This window comes from Pterocles gutturalis, unplaced genomic scaffold (assembly GCF_000699245.1).
Source record: "Pterocles gutturalis isolate BGI_N339 unplaced genomic scaffold, ASM69924v1 scaffold22263, whole genome shotgun sequence".
Lineage (NCBI taxonomy): Eukaryota > Metazoa > Chordata > Aves > Pterocliformes > Pteroclidae > Pterocles > Pterocles gutturalis.
Genome location: NW_010123644.1, coordinates 1 through 20,651, shown reverse-complemented (window position 1 = coordinate 20,651; position 20,651 = coordinate 1). Strand labels below are relative to the sequence as shown.

The 20,651-nt window shown below is 34.5% G+C and overlaps 1 protein-coding gene across 1 annotated transcript in view; it reads left to right on the top strand.

Annotated features, from left to right (window-relative positions):
* LOC104465080 (ryanodine receptor 2) overlaps positions 1-20,028 on the top strand; it is a gene marked incomplete at both ends in the record, with an annotated part of 69,677 nt that extends 49,649 nt beyond the window's left edge. Inside the window, 14 exons of the mRNA XM_010077990.1 lie at positions 2,017-2,290; positions 4,188-4,302; positions 4,918-5,050; positions 6,059-6,162; positions 7,728-7,863; positions 8,571-8,757; positions 9,232-9,337; positions 10,617-10,737; positions 12,012-12,181; positions 13,206-13,426; positions 14,776-14,866; positions 16,845-16,985; positions 17,779-17,942; positions 19,935-20,028. Of these exons, the coding sequence (XP_010076292.1) occupies positions 2,017-2,290; positions 4,188-4,302; positions 4,918-5,050; positions 6,059-6,162; positions 7,728-7,863; positions 8,571-8,757; positions 9,232-9,337; positions 10,617-10,737; positions 12,012-12,181; positions 13,206-13,426; positions 14,776-14,866; positions 16,845-16,985; positions 17,779-17,942; positions 19,935-20,028 (2,057 nt within the window). The remainder of the gene's footprint in view (positions 1-2,016; positions 2,291-4,187; positions 4,303-4,917; positions 5,051-6,058; positions 6,163-7,727; positions 7,864-8,570; positions 8,758-9,231; positions 9,338-10,616; positions 10,738-12,011; positions 12,182-13,205; positions 13,427-14,775; positions 14,867-16,844; positions 16,986-17,778; positions 17,943-19,934) is intronic.
* Between the last annotated feature and the right edge of the window lie 623 nt (positions 20,029-20,651).

Genomic DNA, 20,651 nt, shown 5'->3' with positions numbered 1-20,651 from the left:
CAGGAATGAATTTCTGGACACACAGTTTAGGTATTTTGACTTTGGTAAAAATCTTAGTTTCCTTCATTGACTCCACAGAATTCCTAGACAGATTGGCGTTTTTAACTTGGTTGCTTAATTTAAGTGCCTAAGGTTATGGGATGAGAAGATTGCCCCAGGGTATTTACAGTGAGATGGCTTCTTAGCTGCCAGTTATTAGTGTTAGTTTAGTGTTTAAGTAGAAACATTTTTGTCTTCCTAAAAGTGTGCCTTCCAGTTTTGCAGTTTGTAACTCTTATTTCGGTTATCAGGCAGTGATAATTAGAGGCTAGGACTATGCAGAATGTGGTGATGAATCCTACAGTTTCCTAATTTTTTTTCTTGTAGTAAGCTTAAAGCTCTACAAAATCTAATTCTTTCTCTCTCTCATGTTAGTAGAAAACAGTATTATATTAAACTAATTCCATACAACCCTTCAGAGCAAATAAGCACCCACACAACTCAGTATTGTGGTGGCTAGGCTGCTTGGGTTCTTCATTGCAAGCAAGATAACAGCCAGACCCACAGGTAGGTGGGATGCAGTATTGCAGTTATCAAAACAGGAAACAAATAGCCTCCTTATGTGATTCTTCACAAAACAAAACAAAACAAAACAAAAAAAAAAAAAAAGAAGAAAACTTACTCTTATGTTCCTTCTTGTTATTATTTATTTCAGTCCTTCTTAAATATCAGCCCAAACACCTTAAACACCTTTCATTCTTTTACTCATTTGTAAAGTGTTTTTATTCCAAAAAATACTGTGCTGTATGACAATGGAAAAACCTATAGTACAGTGTTTGGAGAGTAACAATAAAATACAGTACTATTGCTCTTTTTTTTCCCTTACCCTGTATTAGCACATCTTAGCACAAATTCTCTTCTTTGTTAAACATTCTCTTTTCTGTAAACTCCTGTCCCTTCAAAAATTCTTTAAGTACTTTTTTTTTTTTTTTTTTGAGTTTGGCATGAAATTATATCTTATTTACTCCAAAATCATGTTACTGTCTCAACACATAGATTTCTAATTTGAAAATATTTTTGGTATTTGGTCTGCATCAGCCACCTTCTTCAACATCAGGATAATTATTAGGCAGTTTATTGAACTTCAGGGAGGATTACCAAATTTCCCGTCAAGCTTTTGCTGTTATCCGCTTGACATGGAAATAAATTGATTAGTTAGGTAAGTACTAAAGGTGAAATTCTCTAGCATATAACTATCAGGATATCTCCAGAGGATCCTGAATCGATATGACAAAGCCTTGCAAACCTGAATTAAAAATGGGAAAAAGAACATTATTGAATTGTCTTTATAAAATACTTTGTCTTGACTGTTAGTTCATGAGTAATTTTTCTAAACAGTAGTCTGGCTTTATATAGCTTTTCTGCTTTAACATATGCCTTTCCCAAATCTATCTCCCAAGTAATAAATATTGTCAGTGAGAATATCAGATATGGGTTTCTTGCTTCATTACAGATTGAATTCAAAATATACAAAAGGTGATTTGCCTTTATTTGAGTGGAGTCTCTTCATTTCTATTTGTTTTGAGGGGCCTTTGGACTAAATTTTATTATTCTGGTTTGTACATTATAAAATTTTGATTGGATACAGAACTTAGACGTGTAAATAAATAATACAGCATTTACGTGTGCTACCAGTATATTTTTTTCCAGTCTTACTTCATAATTTTTGAGAAAAATCTTCACACCTGATTTCCTGGAAAAATCTTGAAAGCAATATGTAGAAATAGATCTGGTGACTTTGAGAGAAACATGTATGTCTTCATGATTTTTTTGTGTTATCAGATTTAATTTCTGTATTTTAATTTTATACGTATAGTTTTGGTTTTGAGATGTTTCTGCTTCTCTTATGTGATTTGATAGTGCTTCTTAGATATTGAATTAATTCAAATTCATGTTGCATGGTGGGTTCTGGGGGACTACCAGCAGAGAGATGAGCAGTTTGTGGTAATTTTTGTGGTTTGTGTATTTTCTTCACAGCTACTCTTCAGCATTTGATTTCAGACACGATGGTACGCTGGGCTCAGGAATCAGTGATAGAAGACCCGGAATTAGTGAGGGCCATGTTTGTATTGCTACATCGCCAATATGATGGTATTGGTGGCCTGGTTCGAGCCCTACCAAAGACCTACACCATAAATAGTGTGTCTGTGGAAGACACAATCAATCTTCTGGCATCCCTCGGCCAAATCCGTTCCTTGCTTAGTGTCAGAATGGGGAAGGAGGAAGAGAAACTTATGATTCGTGGATTAGGGTAAATAAGTGGAGTGTAACATCTCTTTATTTACAAATATTTTTTGTTATTTGCTGTATGGTTATGGCCAAGGTTATACATGAAGTTTGAATGTTAATAGTCTAAATATGGGTGTAAATGTAGACACTGGTGTCAGTTGTGTAGTATCTTCACTTGTAAAATACAGCCTTTGCAACATTATATGCATTAATTTTGGAGAGAAACAAATGACATCTGTAACACTTCTTGTGAGAAAAGTTGAAAACATGTATGTAATGTTTTATGCTACTACAAAATATATCTTGTTACCATATTTTAAATAGTGTGGCTGTGAAGAATCCTATCAAGTATACTGTCCATAAAAAATGCAGTGACTGGTAGCTGTTGGCACGTACAATTCCTTCCAGCAGTCAGCTAGTGGAGTTGTGTCTACATGTGTCTATGCTTAGGACATCTTTTTATTGCGCTGAATATATTGGTACTATTTGAACTATGAAGTAGTTCATCCTAATTATGTGATTAATACTAGTGAAGTAAAGCCTAATAAACAGTACAATTGAGAAAACAGTACAGAAAACGTGATCATCTCTACTAGCAAAGAGATTTTTTTTTCTCTTTTTTTTTCAAATAAATATTACCATCTGAGAGATGTCTTGTGAGATTTAACATCAGCTGTGATCTATTAGAAATCCCCAGTCAGCAAGAGCAATGACAACCAAAGATATATAAAGAATGCCAGGAATGCAAGGAGAAGATAAGATTTTGTTGTGCAAAATACTTTTTTTTTTTTTTTTTTTTGTGAGCTTACTGGAAACCTCAAATATCCAGATAATGTATATACATATTTTGGTAATATAATTATGAACAATGCCTATTTCTTAGCTTGCCAGCAGGTCCCATCAATGTTCCCTGGTTGTTGCAATGTTCAGTGTATTCATGCTAAGGCTTTGTCAAAGGGGAAAGTCCGTCAGCTGTCAAGAGACACAAAATACTGGTATTTCTAAATCGACCTTTGTCCTTCAAATTTGATTTGTTACATTTCACTTAAGCTAACCAAGTCTAAAATGAGTGAGTGATTACTAGATTCTGGCATTGTTGTGCCTGGGAAAAAAAACAATCTCAGAAGGGTTTTCTTTTCATGTTCTACTTTCTTTTTGTTCTTTTACATTTTTTTCCTTGACATTTCCTATTATGAATAAAAAACTAGGATTTTGTGAATCTGATTTAATTTTAATGTTTTTGGTGATATGTGAAAGTCTGGTGTAAGGAAGAAAGAGTACTTTGTCAACCTAGTGTTCTCACTGCCTGTTCCTATCACCCTTCTTGGTAACTTCTATCTTAGTCTTGTTTACCTTGTAGGTTACCCAGCTATGCCATTTGTACCTTTTATAGCCTAACCTGGGCTCCAGCACCTGTTTAGAAATACCAAGTTTTTTGCTGCAAGTGGAACATATTCCTTTCTTCCAGCTGAGAAATTGAATTCCTGCTTGAAAACTCACTTTCCTCAGAAAAGCTGTTAAGATTTTTTTTTAAGTGCCACATTTCATAATGCAGTATACAGCTAAAAAGAACACTGAAAGAGGATGTACTTCCAAAGTAGAGGAATATTGCTGGCAGCTCCTGAGATGATGTTTTGACTTTCTGTACTGTATTTCTCTAAAAGAAAACTGCTGTAGACAAATAAAAGTTTAGAATGACTTGACAGATTGATATCATCGAGGTCTTTTTCCACAGCATGAAGCATTAGTGCAGAAAGGAAATGTGGCATGGGTAGCTTTTGGAGGCAGGGTTTATCCTCTATCATCTCTAATACAAAGTCCAGTTGTAGCCTTTGGGGGGAAAAAAGATCAGCTGGTCTTTCTGGGCATTACTGTAAGTCAAATTTTTAATCAGTTTTTTAAATTTTGTTTTCCTGTAGAGACATCATGAATAATAAAGTATTTTACCAACATCCAAATCTCATGAGAGCTTTAGGCATGCATGAAACTGTAATGGAAGTGATGGTAAATGTGCTTGGTGGAGGAGAATCCAAGGTAAAGCAATTCACTGTTAGAAGACAGAGAATTTAGAATATATCTTTTTAAAGCTTTATCCTTTAAGGTGCTGAGCAGTCACTGGAGGTACTAAGACCATGGCCTCCTTCTAGTTTCCATTAACACAATAGTTGACCAAGTTTTTAGAATAATCTCTCCTTCTGTTCTGGAGGAAGACATAATTAACAATGTAATTTTCAGATGCTTTAAAGAAAAAAACTGCAAATAGCACTTTATATGCCTACTGGGTTTTAAAGGTGTCATGGTTTGACCCAATTAGATCTTTTTGGAAACTAATTAAAAATCAATGCAGTATTGCTCTGTGAATCTGAGCATTCGCATTCTTTCTTGTTTGAATCGAGAATTTATGGGTGAACCTGGGTCTTGTTTTTCAAGCTTATACCTTGATCTTTGGGGCTTAAGGAGTTATTTACTTGCTGAGAAAGCCCTGTTGATTCCAGGGTGAAACCTAACTTAGTGAAACTAACAGTTAATTTCACTGAGGTTCAATGAATACAATGCAGTGTTTTCAAAGGCTGTTATATAAATAATCTTTTGCAAGTTTTATTCCTGTGTTAGAGTTTGAACTTCAGTCTGTTTTGATTTGCTTCTTAGGAAATCACTTTCCCAAAGATGGTGGCAAACTGCTGTCGTTTTCTATGTTATTTTTGCCGCATCAGCAGGCAGAATCAAAAAGCTATGTTTGATCATCTTAGCTATTTATTGGAAAATAGCAGTGTTGGCCTTGGTAAGTACTAGGTGTGTGGCTTTTGAGATTCTAAACCAAAACCCATATCTTAAAACTTTCTGCTGATTTTTATATATATAACCACTTATGTGTTTTTCTGCGTGTATGCTTTTTTGTATGTGCGTGGACAGTAAGAGAGAGACAGTGTTTAGTTGTACATTTTGAGGAACAGAATAAAATCCTGATTTTGATGAAGAGAATAGTAAATAATTGTTGGCAGCATTTCATCAGGGCTTACTTCTCCCTGCTCCAGCTTGCTCCCCTGCACTTTCTTCTGTAAACTGTTCAGTATACACATGCATGCACATACTCCAACATCTGTGTCGGTGGGAGAAATACGGAGTTCATATGCTTGGTTATGCATGTGTAGATGCCCAGAAATGAACCTTGAAGTTTTTTTAAAATGTTAACCTTTCTTTTCTAGGCTGAAGTGTTATAGAGGAGATACATTTATCCTTTATTTAATTTGGTACTTGTAATTGACAGTATATGATTACTTAGAATCATCATAGTCTTTTTTTAAATGATCACAAATTCCTTATTAATGTATGTGTACAGGATGGAAGTGTAAACAAAAATATTTTTGGAGAAAAGTGCCCAAATTAAATGCATTGAAAAACATAGCTTTTTCTAATGCTATGATGACTGCCATTTTTTAAAGAAATAGATAACATATAATCTTATATTTTAAAGCTTAAAGATCTTTTCTATTTCAATACATTTGATAAATTGTCAATGTTTTAGATATAAAATCCTCACTACCTTTTCCTCAAAAGAAGTTGTGTCAGTTAGGAAAAACAGAAGGAATGAGATCTTAAAACAAAGTACGTGACGAGAATAGGAATGTGTAAGAAAAGTTCTTTCTAACTTGAACATCTACATTGTATTTTGATTTCATATCAATGTTAAATTTCATATGAATGCATGGTGATTTATTATCAATTGAGTGGTATAATCTACTGATCATCATTATTAAGTTGGTGTTGAAAGTAAATGTTATTTTAACAGCCTCTCCATCTATGCGAGGATCAACTCCTTTAGATGTTGCAGCAGCCTCTGTGATGGATAACAATGAACTTGCACTAGCTTTAAGGGAGCCTGATCTGGAGAAGGTTGGTAGATTCTTTATCAAGCAGGTTTTTTCCCTGTAGAGAGGGGAAGATTCCTGTTACCTGGAGTAATAAACATCTAAGATAATAAGAATTGTATGGGAGTTTTAGGTACCTTTCAGAGGAAGACTATCAGGATTTGATTTTTTTGTTCTATCTGCTGGTGGTCTGGTTGAACTGAGTTTACAGTCATTACTTGCATAGGTGTAACCAAAAGGAATTGCCTCAAGGGCAGCTCTTACTGAGAATAACAGAGTCCATACCGAACAAAATTTCATTGCTAAGGTCTTTCTTTGTTGTTCTGCCTTTATGGTGACATGCAGTGGTGGCATGATGCAACAGGGACTACTAGAAGCCTTGTGACAACTTGTTACAATATATGACAAATTTTCATAGGGATATCTATCCATATCTATCCATATTTTTTTTCCCCAAACATTTAAACCTGCTTCAGAAAAGACTGAAGGAGTTGTTGTTCTGCCTTTATGGTGACATGCAGTGGTGGCATGATGCAACAGGGACTACTAGAAGCCTTGTGACAACTTGTTACAATATATGACAAATTTTCATAGGGATATCTATCCATATCTATCCATATTTTTTTCCCCAAACATTTAAACCTACTTCAGAAAAGATTGAAGGAGTTGGGATTAATTAGAGTAAAGAATAAAAAACTCAAGAGATCATGTGACAATTGTGTAGAACATGTAAATTGCAGCTGCAAGAAGGTATAGAATAATGGTTGCTATGTCAGTGGTGGATAAGAAAAGTGGCTTAAATAATGGAAAGACAGATTCAAGACAGACATTGAAAAACACTTGCTAAAGGAAAGTAAGAGGGTGGAATACATTGTCCAATTTGTTCTTGAAGACTTCAGTTCTGGAGATGCTGTAACCTTCGTACGAAAGCATCTGTCAGAAGTGATATACCTGTAGATGATCCTTTCTTGGAACAGGAAGGTGGACCATGTGTGTTTAAAAGGACTTATCATTCTTACAAATGGTTGGCAAAAAATAAGGTGTCTGAACTGGTTAAAGGCTGTGCTTACATTCTTACAATTCAGAAGGAGAGGGCCAGCTGAAAACTACTCCAGAGACTATAGGTGTGAATTACAGGGAGTGTTACTGCTGTGTGTTTGAAAAGGAAGGAAGAAAAAAGGCAAGTGAAAAGGAAAGGTTAAAATTAAAGAGTAGACCTGCGAGTTATATTAGAAGACGTGTTTTCAAATATGGATAGTGTGTAGTTGGGCAATATTAGAAGATTGACTAATTTGTAATGCTCATGGTTGCAAGAGAAATAAGACAAATAGCAAAGCAGTGATTTAGAGAGAGGAAAAATGAAACTGAGATAAGTAAGGTCTTGCAGTTCATCACAGAAGTAGGAAAAGACTGGGGAAGTGAACTAAGGAAGAGGCTGCTCTTCTCATTTGTCCAGAATATGATATGGTTTTATTGGGGATAATTGAATGTGGACACCGTATCCAAGACCGCGCATGAGGATGCTTTCCTTTTGAAACTTCACTTCTCTTCTTTTTCACAATTATCTTTTTCATCTGACCTTGATTTTAGGTGGTTCGCTACTTAGCTGGATGTGGATTGCAGAGTTGTCCTTTGCTGATTTCTAAAGGCTACCCAGACATCGGATGGAATCCAGTTGAAGGAGAGCGATATTTGGATTTTCTTCGGTTTGCTGTATTTTGCAATGGTAGAGTACAAGCTTATAAATTTATAACTTCCTCAACACTATAAATGTAGAACATCCTCTAATGTTCACATAAGTTTGTAATTTAAAATAGTAATACAGGCCAACTTGATAAGTTACCATAGATTTGAAGGACAATTTGCAGAAAGAGTAGAATTATGCAAGACATACAGTAACTCAGATGCCAATTTCACAAGTCATATAGGGTCCTAACAGCTTATACACCACTTTAAAATCCATCTTTAGTCTTTGAAATGCCCCATGTCCTTTGGAAGTAGAGCGGAGTGTCCTAAATCTTTTTATCATGAAACTCATGCCACACATAGATAGGTAACCCCCCATCTTTTGATGAAGATTTAGATTTTCCAGTTCTAGTGTTTAGCAGCTGTATTGGTTCCCTCATTAACTCTCGCATGTGACCGTGAGTCTTTACTACAAATCAGTAGCTTCAGTGATGCTTTAAACATCCTTTATTACCCAGTTACTTCTTTGGCTCAATTTAATTTTGAATTAAATCTTGTGTTTTATTAAATAGCTTTTAGTACAATAATAGAGGAGTATGTTTGTGTGTTTATGTAACTTTTTCATGTTTTGCAGTTACAAGTATCTACAGATGCATACATTCTGCACTTCTGTGTACCTTTTTCTGATTATATTTTAGAAGTCTTTTTGATATCATCTTAAATCTTGATATTTGTTCTATGTGGTAGGAGAGAGTGTGGAGGAGAATGCTAATGTTGTAGTCAGACTGCTTATCCGTCGACCTGAATGTTTTGGTCCAGCTTTAAGAGGAGAAGGAGGCAATGGGTTACTTGCTACCATGGAGGAAGCAATACAAATATCAGAAGATCCAACAAGAGATGGACCTTCCCCAAGTAATGGATCTAGTAAAACCCTGTAGGTGCAGTGGAGTTGCTTGCCATAATTTTTGTTTATTTGTTTTATAATCTTAGTCAGGAAATGGCTTGCTTGTTTTACCATGTGAACTAACAGTTGGATTCTTCCTTGGATCCTGTGGAGGGCAGAGATTTGTCTTCTGTCAGATAGAGCTTCCTCTGCACTGTTAATTTAAGTAACTCTTTCTACATATTAAATCCTCTTTAGAATTCTGTTTGTACTTTGTCAGTCAGTTAAGAATCAATCCCCTGATACAAAATGAGACAGACAAATGGTAACAATTCAGATGTCGCTACAGTCTTTTAGGGACAAATTCCATTCTGTGTTAGTCTGCTAAAAGTCCAGGAGTTAACAGAAAACCTCTGTGTGTAAGTGGTTACACCTATAAGCAGGTTTCCTTTATTTATTGCTGATGTAAAAAACTTTATTGTATTTTTTCATCTTTTAATTATTCTAACATTTAACTAATTACAGTGAAATGGAAGAACAAGAAGATGACACTATTCACATGGGAAATGCAATCATGACCTTTTATGCTGCTTTAATTGATCTCTTAGGACGTTGTGCCCCTGAAATGCATGTAAGTTTTATGTCTTCATGCACTGGAAGGTAAAGGTGTAGCTGTTTTACTGATTGATGGTTTGCTGTTTGGCTTTTCCACAGTAGCATGTTATCAAGTATTAAAGCAGTGGTATAGCTACCACTATCTTAATGTACATCTTACTGTCTTAATGTACATAATATGTTCATCTGCTAATTTGCAAGGAATTTCTGTGAAGTTTGCAGAAACTATTGTTTTTAAAGAAATTAGTCCATTGCTTTTCTTATTACTGTTCCCTATGGCTGGTCTTCAACAGCATTCTGTCATGAATATTGTTTGATTGTCCTTTGTGATGATCAGACTCCTCAAATTTCCCTATTTATTGTGATGGTGTAGAGTGATTTTTCTTTTTTTTTAACCGTGGTTTGTCTTTATATACTTATTTAAACAGACTGTTTAAATTGCATATAACAGTGTAAATGTTATAGGGCATTCTTTTAAAACTTAGGAATAATTATTGTCCCTGGACATACACATGGTATCTCATAATCTTTATTAACACTGACAAACCTTCTCAAAGGTAAGATATCACCATTTCAGGCATCAGATGCAAAGTATTAGACACTCATACTATAAAAAACAAGCCCTTACCACTTAGTTCCTAAGAGCTTGAAACTATTTGAAAGTATGTTTATGATTCGAAATACCTTCCTGTTCTTCAGAAATTCTACTTAGTTATGCATAGTTTCTCGTTTCACCCTGAAGTGTGCCATAATTCATATAGGTCAGTACAGATCAGTATCAGATTCGTGCAGAGACTGATAACTTAAAGGATAGAGATATCCATATAATAAGGTCAGTGTATGAATGTCTGTTTTGTTTGAATAAAAAAAATTTGTCTTGCTTTCTCCCTGTTTTAAAACAAAAGCAAAACAACTGGGATAACTTAAAGTGTTGTTATTTGACCAGGACAGAAAAATTAGCTTTTTTCATCTGAAAATCTGCTCCTCCTTCCCCCCCACCCTTTGCCATGTGCTAAGTTTTGATGGTTTGTTCACCTCTTTTACCTAACATTCCATTCTGAAAATGAGCTTAGTCTTATTTAATAACCAAACATCTAGATTTCTAGACTCTGCATATTTGTATCCAAAATGCAGCAAATTAATACAAATTGCATGAAATTTACATTATCAATTATAATGCAATTTTGAGAGCAGTTTTTTCTTGTGTATCTATGGTTCAGGAAGTTTCCAGAACTTGAACACATATACAAGATAAAAAGAAGACCTTGTTAATATTTTATTTGTCTTTTCCTTAGCTAATCCATGCTGGTAAAGGAGAAGCCATTAGAATCAGATCAATTCTACGGTCTTTGATTCCACTTGAAGATTTAGTGGGAGTAATTAGTATTCCCTTCCACATGCCAACCATAGCTAAAGGTAAGATGATTATTCTTTTTTTTTCTCCCACACCATTCTTAAGTTTTGTAATTTTACCACATACAGATACTTATACTTCTCGCAGTATTTTAAAATGTTATAGAATTGAACTATTTATTATATGAATTAGAAGAGAAATGATGTGTATTTCAAACACATTTCAAAAATTTTTGTGTATGCTATAGGCAATAAATCTGTGTACAGTTAAATCACTGATGTAAGTCCCACTCATTTAAATTAAAACACAAACTTTAAAAAGAAATTTTAAAATGTATGCTTTTTATTTTTCTAAAATACTTTAAGAAATTAGTGTCTCATTTCATAACATAATCCTTAGCTTTTGCTGTTCTAACCCTACAATAGTTTCTAGCAGATTTTACTAAGACACCAGAGTTGTTCCTCAGCAGCTATGGTGAAGTTATAGGTGTGACATAATATGCAAATACATTTCTTTGTGTTTTCTGCCTACATAGAATTGATTGCAATAGTGGGAGCGATGTGAGCATCAATATAAAAAGAAAAGGAGTTACATCTGCTGCTTTGGGAATCTGGAGGGAGAACATTATAATTGCAACATGGAGTGTCTAGGCAGTTACTGTGCAATAGTGCCTGATAGATTACAGTAGAAGAGATAAAAAGATCAATAATTCTATTACAACTTTATTTAATTCTAAATAGTGATAGATGTATAGTTATCAATATATATCTAGAGATACATGTGAGATATCTATATGTGTACGGATATATATAGAACTATATATCTATAGATGCCTCAGAAGCATAGAGTACAACTCATAGATACAGCTCATAGATACAGCATTTTTATGTGGTTTTGAAAATTTTGAAATTATCAAAATTTAGAAATATTTTAATACCTTCCTTTCAGATATTTCAGATGTTTTCAGATACAGAGGACTTTTCAGCACAACCTTAATTCATTGTCATACATTACAGATGTGCTCATTAGTGCTGCATTACTGGGATGTTTGATGTAGATGGTTTGGGTACTATCATATTAGAATATCAACAGATAAGCCCTTAATACACAAAGCATGAACAGAAAAGTATGTATGGACTTTGAGGTCTATCTGGGTACAATTTGCCTTATGTATTCTTTTTCAGTTAACTACAAATATGTTGCCTTTGTGTAACAAAACCATGGGGAAGATGCTTAGATATTAACAGAAACTCAAAACCTCTGACAAGTAGTAGCACTGCCTAGTCTGCTGGTGGAGGATGATCCTTGTCATTGAAGTCTTATTTCTTCCTTTTAGATGGTACTGTGGTGGAACCTGACATGTCTGCGGGGTTTTGCCCAGATCACAAGGCAGCCATGGTTTTATTCCTTGACAGGGTCTATGGAATTGAGGACCAGGATTTTCTTCTACACCTTCTTGAAGTTGGCTTTCTGCCAGATCTTCGTGCTGCTGCCTCTTTAGATACAGTAAGGGTTTAAGTCTGTTGTTATTTTGATTGATATCTTACTGAACACTGCAGCATTTTTCATCCCTAAATATATATATGTGTGTGTGTATATATATATATATATACGTATGTTTCTTCATGTTATCTTCTCCATTTCTCAAATGCTGGATGAAGTGCCTCTTGCTACTGAGAATACTCTAAGAACAGTGAAGGAGCATTCTCCAGAATGATGCTCACTTTATAAAGAACCCCCATTAATACCCATACCCATAAGAGACATAATGCCTTTCCCCAGGAGACTTTTTGAGCTTGTTCTATAAAATCAAAATTGAATAGGCTGCCCGTGAAGCATGTAACTGAGAGCCTCTTTCCAGAGATTTACAGAAAGTGTTTATCTCCATACATTTGTTAGGGACGCCTACATTGTTATTTAGGAAATCACTAAATTTTTGTTTCAGTTCCTCCTCAGAATTGCTGCCATTTCTGTGAGTCTTATTTCCATCTAATGTTTCTTAGCTAGGTTGGTCCAGGAAGATCAGATTTAGAGAGTTTACATGAGGGCTAAGACACACTTTGATTTTGCTATTTGACATTTCATGTAAATTTTTTTTCTGAAAATCATTATGTTGTTATTTAGGAAAGAGCAGGTGAGGATTTTTTCCTCACTTGGAACTTGGGCTTGATCATAACACAGAAACATACTGTGTTTTGTAAATGCAGACTTGCCTGGTATTACCTGACTGTGGAGTGTTCTGTTAAGCAACTACGACACTCTTTAATATAGTTTTGAAATTTTTTTTTCTTTGAATAGCTTTAGTATTTATGGTTTTGTCCGTTTACAACAAAACAAAACAAAACAAAAGCCATCTTGTGAGACTTTGGAAGAAGGAAAAGAAGTTTCCAGTAGGCATCAAATCCTCATTGGTGCGTTTTGTAAATTTGCCTTTTTATAACTACTACAAAAGTAAAACAAGCAACAAGTTATTTTTATTTGTAACAACATTGAGGAGACAAATCTGATTTCTGTCCCATTTAATTCATAGGCTGCTTTAAGTGCTACGGATATGGCTTTGGCTCTGAATCGATACCTTTGCACAGCAGTCTTGCCTCTGTTGACCAGATGTGCTCCTCTTTTTGCTGGCACAGAGCACCATGCTTCCCTCATCGATTCCTTATTACATACAGTGTACAGACTCTCAAAGGGATGCTCTCTTACCAAAGCTCAACGCGATTCTATTGAAGAGTGTTTGCTGTCTATCTGTGGGTAAGAAAATACTCCTGGCTGTACAGGAATGCTAATTGATAAAGTAACCTATGATACTTATAATAAGGGAATGCAGAACTATGCCACCAGCAGCATAATTAAGATTTTTTTTTTCTGGTAGATTATTGTGATATTTTTTAATACACTGTATTAATTTTGCAACTTTATTAATTGCTCATAGGCATTCTCAGTTATTTTGCTGTTACCAAGTTTTTTAAATTAAAAGCTTGGCGATTAACTAAGAGGACGTACTGCAAAAAGTTGAAGCTCTGGAAATATGGAATTGTGCATCCATTGAAATGCCATTTAAATACTTTTAGATGTAATACTTTAAATTACAACTAAATAATTTTAAATGTTTACTGTACAGGTTGGCAGTATGGTTGATGATCAGTAGATTATACAGTTCTATGGAGATGTTTATGTTGTGTTACATTTGACATCCTAATCAATGACTAGTATTGTGATATGTCATTATTGGCAACTGCAGGACAAATTTTGTCTGGGTATCTGGAATCTCAAAACCAGTTGATTATCTGTTTCTTTATAAGCCTACAGGCTCAGTTATCAGAAGTTGACTAGGCACTTGAGAATTCAATTTCTAATTAGAGTTAGCAACATTTAGGCTTTCAGATCACCAGAAGTTTTTTTTAGTATTTCACCATAATTTTTTTTGCATAATATGGAAATGTGTTCAGAAATGACAGACATTTGTATTACAGTACTGTAAAAAAGTACTGTATAACATTTCTTTATAAAATATATCGCGTGGACCATTTTATGTATATATTACCTTGATAAGAACTGATAAAATGGACCAGTGTTTGCTATTTATCTGGAAAGGTTTAATGTCCATGTCATTCTAACATCCATGCTATACCTATTTCTTCTGTCCTTCCAATTGGTGCGCACTGGTGTGTGTCTTGCTTAGGACATCTGAAGAGTTAATGCTGTTATGTCTTTATTATTTTCTAGAATATTTGTAAGAGCCATTGAGATCTATTACAAGAAAATAAAATTCTGGCCTTTTCTTATGGGCATGGTGATCATAATACACAATATCAAAATTCAGTTGGTTTTTTTCCTGATTTTCTATGTCTATAGATCAGATATTTTCTGTGCTTCTTTAAAGCACTTGATTTGCAGCTTGTTCGGGAGGTTTTCTTTGGTATGTACTTGTTTGCTTTCTCTTGGACACATTTTTTTAGTGTCCCAAGCAAAATCCTATTAGTTTATGAATTTGAAGAATTTTAATGGCATAAAACTGACAGGTTGCTTTAATGTGTTTATTAATTATTTACATGAAACTGTGTTAGTATACCCTTTTGAAATGTTTTGTCTGCTCTTAGGCAGTTGCGGCCTTCCATGATGCAGCATTTGCTGAGAAGATTAGTATTTGATGTTCCTCTATTAAATGAACATGCAAAGATGCCTCTCAAGGTAAAAGTATATTTTAATATTCAACAGTATTCCTTGTAATAAAATGCAACAGAAAATACTTATATGGAGAATATTCTTTATGTTCTTTGTTACCTTATCTCCACTCTGAAATAATCTTAAGACTGTAGTTCTTACAGATAAGTTGCTACTTTGGTAGGAATTCAGTCTAATTTACATCCATCTATATGGAATTATGAAGTCCACATCTAATGTTTGCTTCTCCTTTAATTATCTCCAGGGTTTTTTAAGCCCATATAGAAAGAGGATAGAAAAACCCTTGGGGGCGGGGGGCAGAATCCGGTGCACAAAGGAAGATAGGAATTAGTAGGCTGTATGTACCCTTACTTGCTGGTTTTCTCTGCTCTTGGAAAACAGACTCTTTTTTTGTGCTTAGTGTTTGGAAATCTAAGCAACACATATTTTTAATAATCTTTCATTTTGTTTTCAGCCAAGGCAAATGATTTGTTTTGCACGGGCAAATGATTTTGTCCATTGACACTTAACCAAGTAATAGGAGCTTCTGAGGAAAGTGAACTCTTTATCTGAAGATAGAACTAGAACTTCTCAAAGGTCTCACTGACAATAAACTGTTTTTCAGTCATTTAACAAGGGACTCCTACTATGTACTGATGTGTTTCTACTTTGAAAGTACCATGCATATTCCTTATGGGCTTGTGCTAGCAAACAGGTTATAGTAGTGTAAAGAGACAGCTACAAGTTAATAATTCATCTGTAAATTTAATGTTGAATGAGAAGAGAGGAGGAAATCATGAAGGCTAGCTACGGTGAATACCTTTGCTGATTTTCTACAATTAAAAATTACCTCCATTTAGGCTGCATGTGAATTCCAATCTGTGATGCTTTTCCTGTGTAATCAGGTGTGAACTTTCTGGAATAGGGCTGCCTTGTTTTTATTTCCTCCTAAATCATATTCAGTGCTGCATCAGGGACTTCTACTAGAGTAAGACTTCTACACATCAGGACTTTTTTTTTAAATGCCTGTCTTATTTTCTGCTCATTAACATTATGAGTATCTGCATTTTTCCATCTTGGCATTTGTTCTGACTAGAAAGTCACTGACTGTGACTGTAATATTTTGCCAACATGCTTTGCGAAGTGATGTTGAAATAGTTCTCTTTTTCTCTGAGGAACTGTTAAAAATGCTGAATTGAAATTCCAGCTAAATTTTTTAGTAAGATCATTCTGTGCTTTAGGAAAACTGCCCCTGAGTAGCTCTAGCTTTTCATGCTTTGCTATTGCCAGAAATTTGATGTTGGGGACTGCCGTTACTGACAGATGTACAACTAATTTTTCCTCTTCATGTCTGTGACTCAGGGACATAGAGGACACATTAAGAATAAAATTTGTAATGTTGCACTTTGGCAAATACCCAGTAGCAGTTCCTTGCACCATTTGAGTCCTTGATAATCTGGAATCTTGTAACCACTTAAGAAGAAAGTATTTCTGAAATATGCTTTTAATGAAAGAGAGGGAGAGAGGATAAAGCTCCTCTGCCAGTTGTAATAGAGGACAGAAGGGTAGAGGGATAGCGTGTTTTACAGCTCACAGAAGAGTGAGTCACACTGGGAGTTGTTGTTGAATATCTCTCAGACATATAAATAATAATCGTGAACTAGGTGAAATTGTGGTTTTACTATCTTACCTGCCAAAGCAGCAGTGTTTGGAATAGTGGCGCACAGATGGAAGTGAATTCTTGTCTTCAGCTGAGCTGTCAGAGTTCTTGTGGTACTGGGGAAAATTATTCTCTGTCACATGCTTTTTGCATATGGCTCTAATGTGAGAAGAAAGAACTGCTCATTCTCTGTGTGTATCCACCAATGATTTAAAGAATAGATACACGACATGACTTCCTGATAAAAGTTAGAAATTTTTCTGGCATTGTCTGTGTAATGGTTGAGTGACAAGATGGAAGAACATCAACATATTTTATTTGCTTTCAAAATATGCTCTGTTTTAGTTGCTGACAAATCATTATGAAAGATGTTGGAAGTACTATTGCTTGCCAGGTGGATGGGGTAACTTTGGTGCTGCTTCAGAAGAAGAACTTCATTTATCCAGAAAGTTGTTCTGGGGTATTTTTGATGCTTTGTCTCAAAAGGTAATTTGTTTTAATATCCATCTACTACTGTAAAAGCCTTAGTGTGTAACCTTGTTTATTTAATCTGTAATTTTTACGCAGCTTTTACCAACACTTTATTGTCCACTTTAAAGGGAAAAATAGAGGCTTTGGTAAATGTAAATCTTCCTCTTAGAGCTTCTGCTTTAACGTGGGTATACCACTTTGTCTGCTCATTTAAAAAAATTATATAGCTAATGAAGCAATCTTGAAGTGTATCTATATGGGTCAACTACACTTCAGAGCCCTAAAAGCAGATTCAAGCATCTGCAGGTGACTGGAAGCTGCACTTTTCTACCTCACACCCTATCCTTCCTTAAATCAAGAGCATAGTTCTTTGCTTCGTAGTTGTAGTTTCATCACCCTTGACTCAATTCTACGTTGGACAAAAGTTAAATAATACGCCTTGGTGTGTACTTATTGTTTGTTCTGTGAGTATGTTTAACCAACCTGCTTAAAATTTCGTGAGTTTCATTTCAAATCTCAGTATTTAGAAACACTGTGCATATTTCTGTGCTATGTTGTCCTCCCAGACATCTGAAAAATGCCCAGTGTTGCTCCTAGTGAAGCAAGATTTGATCCTAGCTTTCTCTATAGTCTATAATATGCTTTGGACAGTCAGTTTCCTTTGTTTTCAGAACAAAAATTCAATTTCACACAGAATAAGAAATCCATTCTGTGGCTGCTTGGTTTCACATAGAGCAATATCAGTTTCAGGAGTGATGTTGATAGCTTCCATTCTCTGCTCACTTTCTATCCCCTTTGTGTTCCACAGAAGTATGAACAAGAACTGTTTAAATTAGCTTTGCCTTGTTTGAGTGCAGTTGCAGGGGCCTTACCTCCAGACTATATGGAATCAAATTATGTCAATATGATGGAAAAACAGTCTTCAATGGATTCAGATGGGAACTTTAATCCTCAACCTGTTGATACATCAAAGTAAGGAATTATTTTGTTGCAACTATTTTTTTTTTTGGTCATGAATGTGTAAAAGAGGGATAGAGTCTGTTGATGGGTATGATGTAAACTTACAGCTTTTATTCTCTTCTGAGATCTTATCTTCTAGGTAAAATAGAGACCTTAACTTCATTTTTTTTTAATTTGTATATTTATTTTAAATCATAGAAAGCAATAAATATCCATAACTATTTTCTTGATTGACCTAGAATATTTTAATGCATTTTCAGCTTGAAGATATAACTATCCAGTTACCTTTATATGTCTGCTGCAAACAAACCAGCATGTTTTCAGGAGCAGAAAAAATAGACTAGTCTACATCATCCCTGTCATTATTAACATGTGCCAAGACACTAATTCCAGTATGTGTAGATGACAGTGTACCTACAAAAAATGATGATGATCATGCATTCATATAATCTCTTTTAACCATGAATAATGGGGAACTGGGCAGAAAGATCTTCATTCTCTCTAGGCATACAGATTCTGACCATGTTCTTTAAAGTATGTTAGCCAGAAAATACACATATCTGAATGGGATTTTTATGCCCTGATTTTTGACTACAGCCAGTGCCTCTTCTCCTTTGTATAGAACCATGTTACGGCAGGGTGGTTATGCACTGTGTCTCGACAAATGCCACTTGTAAGACATTTGCTTCAATTGCCTTTGTGAGCTTTCTGTCTGTATTAACATTCAGAACACAGAATGTTGTCAGTAGATTGATACCTTTGTTACAACATGCTTGTGCTTGTATGCTGTTGTGAATGGGTGATTTAGATCACTTAAAGAACCACTGTTGAAGGTATTAGAAAAAGTGATTTCAATATGGTGTTGTAAAAGTGTGACTTTACAGAATTTGATGACAAAGTTAACTATTACTGTACAGCATGATCATTTGAACGGGGATTCAAAACTACCGAGACACAAGTCAAAGTTACCAAGACACAAATCAAAGTTAACAATACTATGACATTATGTGTGACATTAAGTCGTTTGCAAGAGCCTAACAAGACACAAAGACCAGAAAGTATTTATCCAGCATGGCCATCAGTTCTTTTTACTGTTTGAAAGCGTGTATAGGGTTTTACGTTTCTGCTTTTTCCCACCCTATCACTGAAGATTTAAAACCAGACTCTTCTACTTTGCAGTAGATGGCACTGTAACACCTTTGCTGCCAAAATTCTTTGTCTTGAGAGGGAAGATTTTGCTATTTCAAAAGTGATCAAGAAACAGTTATTCCCTTTTCAGGAATGCAGATGCATAATAATACTGATATTTGAGAAATAATTTTTGCAAGAGATTCTGTCTCTAGTGTTTGTTTGACAGAGATAACTGCTTTTCCTTTACTGCTTAAGAAATGTTAGCTTTTGCACTGTTTTGTACACTTGTTGAAGGGCTAGTGTATTTATTTGGGTTTTTAAAATATTTTAATAAGGATTTTAATACTCACGGGGGTGTTGGAAAATAAAGCCTTAAGCATATAACTTTTGAGTTGTCATAAGTCATAATGCTGCAAGCATATAATAACTTTTATAGGAATATATAAAAGAGATGATGGATTTCAGAAAGGACTGTTAACACAGTTTATAATGGACATGTGCATTACCACCATATTTCTGAAACTATGGGTAATAGTTATATCTTTAATCCTAAGAAAATTAACATTAGTAATAGAAATATGTGACAAAAAGCATGAATGCTCGGTATCGTTTTTTATTTTTTCCGTGTGCGTGAGTGTCAAAGAAGTAAAATTCCTGCAACAGCTGTGGTTCTCATTTAGTGCCCAATAAATAACACAGATTTTTGCCTTGATTTAACTGGGGCTTGGATAAACTGTATGTGAGGAAACAGAGCACAGTAAGATGCTTTGAATGGATGCATGCACTACTAATTATATATTTGGAAGTTTTCTTCAAAACATAAACACATTTTAGTGTGTGTGATATAATGGCTATTTTTCTCTTGACTTTCAGCATTACAATCCCTGAAAAGCTAGAATATTTCATTAACAAATATGCAGAACACTCTCATGACAAATGGTCAATGGAAAAGGTAAAATCTATATTCGTGTTAAAGCAAAATCAGAATTTTTATTTGAATCCATTTAATAATTAAAATCTTTTACTCTGAATATTATTATTTTTTGTAATGCTACAAGTTGATACGTAGGTAAGATATTAAACCTATATTTTCTTGAAATGCATTTAGAGGGAAAGTTCTATAAGTGCACATGAGTATTTCAGAAGAGTGTTTAATCATTTCTTTATTTTTATTGTTCACTTTTGAGTCAATATACTTCTAATTCTTTAAGAGTTTTATTGACTTGAAATTTCAAATTTTTAACCAAAAAAACTCTTCAGGGTTTTTATTCCTTTGTGCAGTTTGTGTGTCCAGTATTAAAAATAGTTCCTCAACTGTAGCACAGTATTCTGGTCTATATAAATATTTAAAAGAAAAATGTATTGAAATGTTAGCTTTGTGTAATTATTACTTTTCAAAACAATGGCATGCTACATAATTCATATATGATAATATAAGCATTGGTTGAGAAAATAGTAGAAAGGAAATTTTAAGAACAGCTCTGCAGAAGCATTGTTCAGTTCCTTTGTACCAATAAAAATAGTATTTTTCATAATTTGTTGCTTTTCCTTGTTTTTTTCCTCTCTTATTATTATATATTAATTATACAT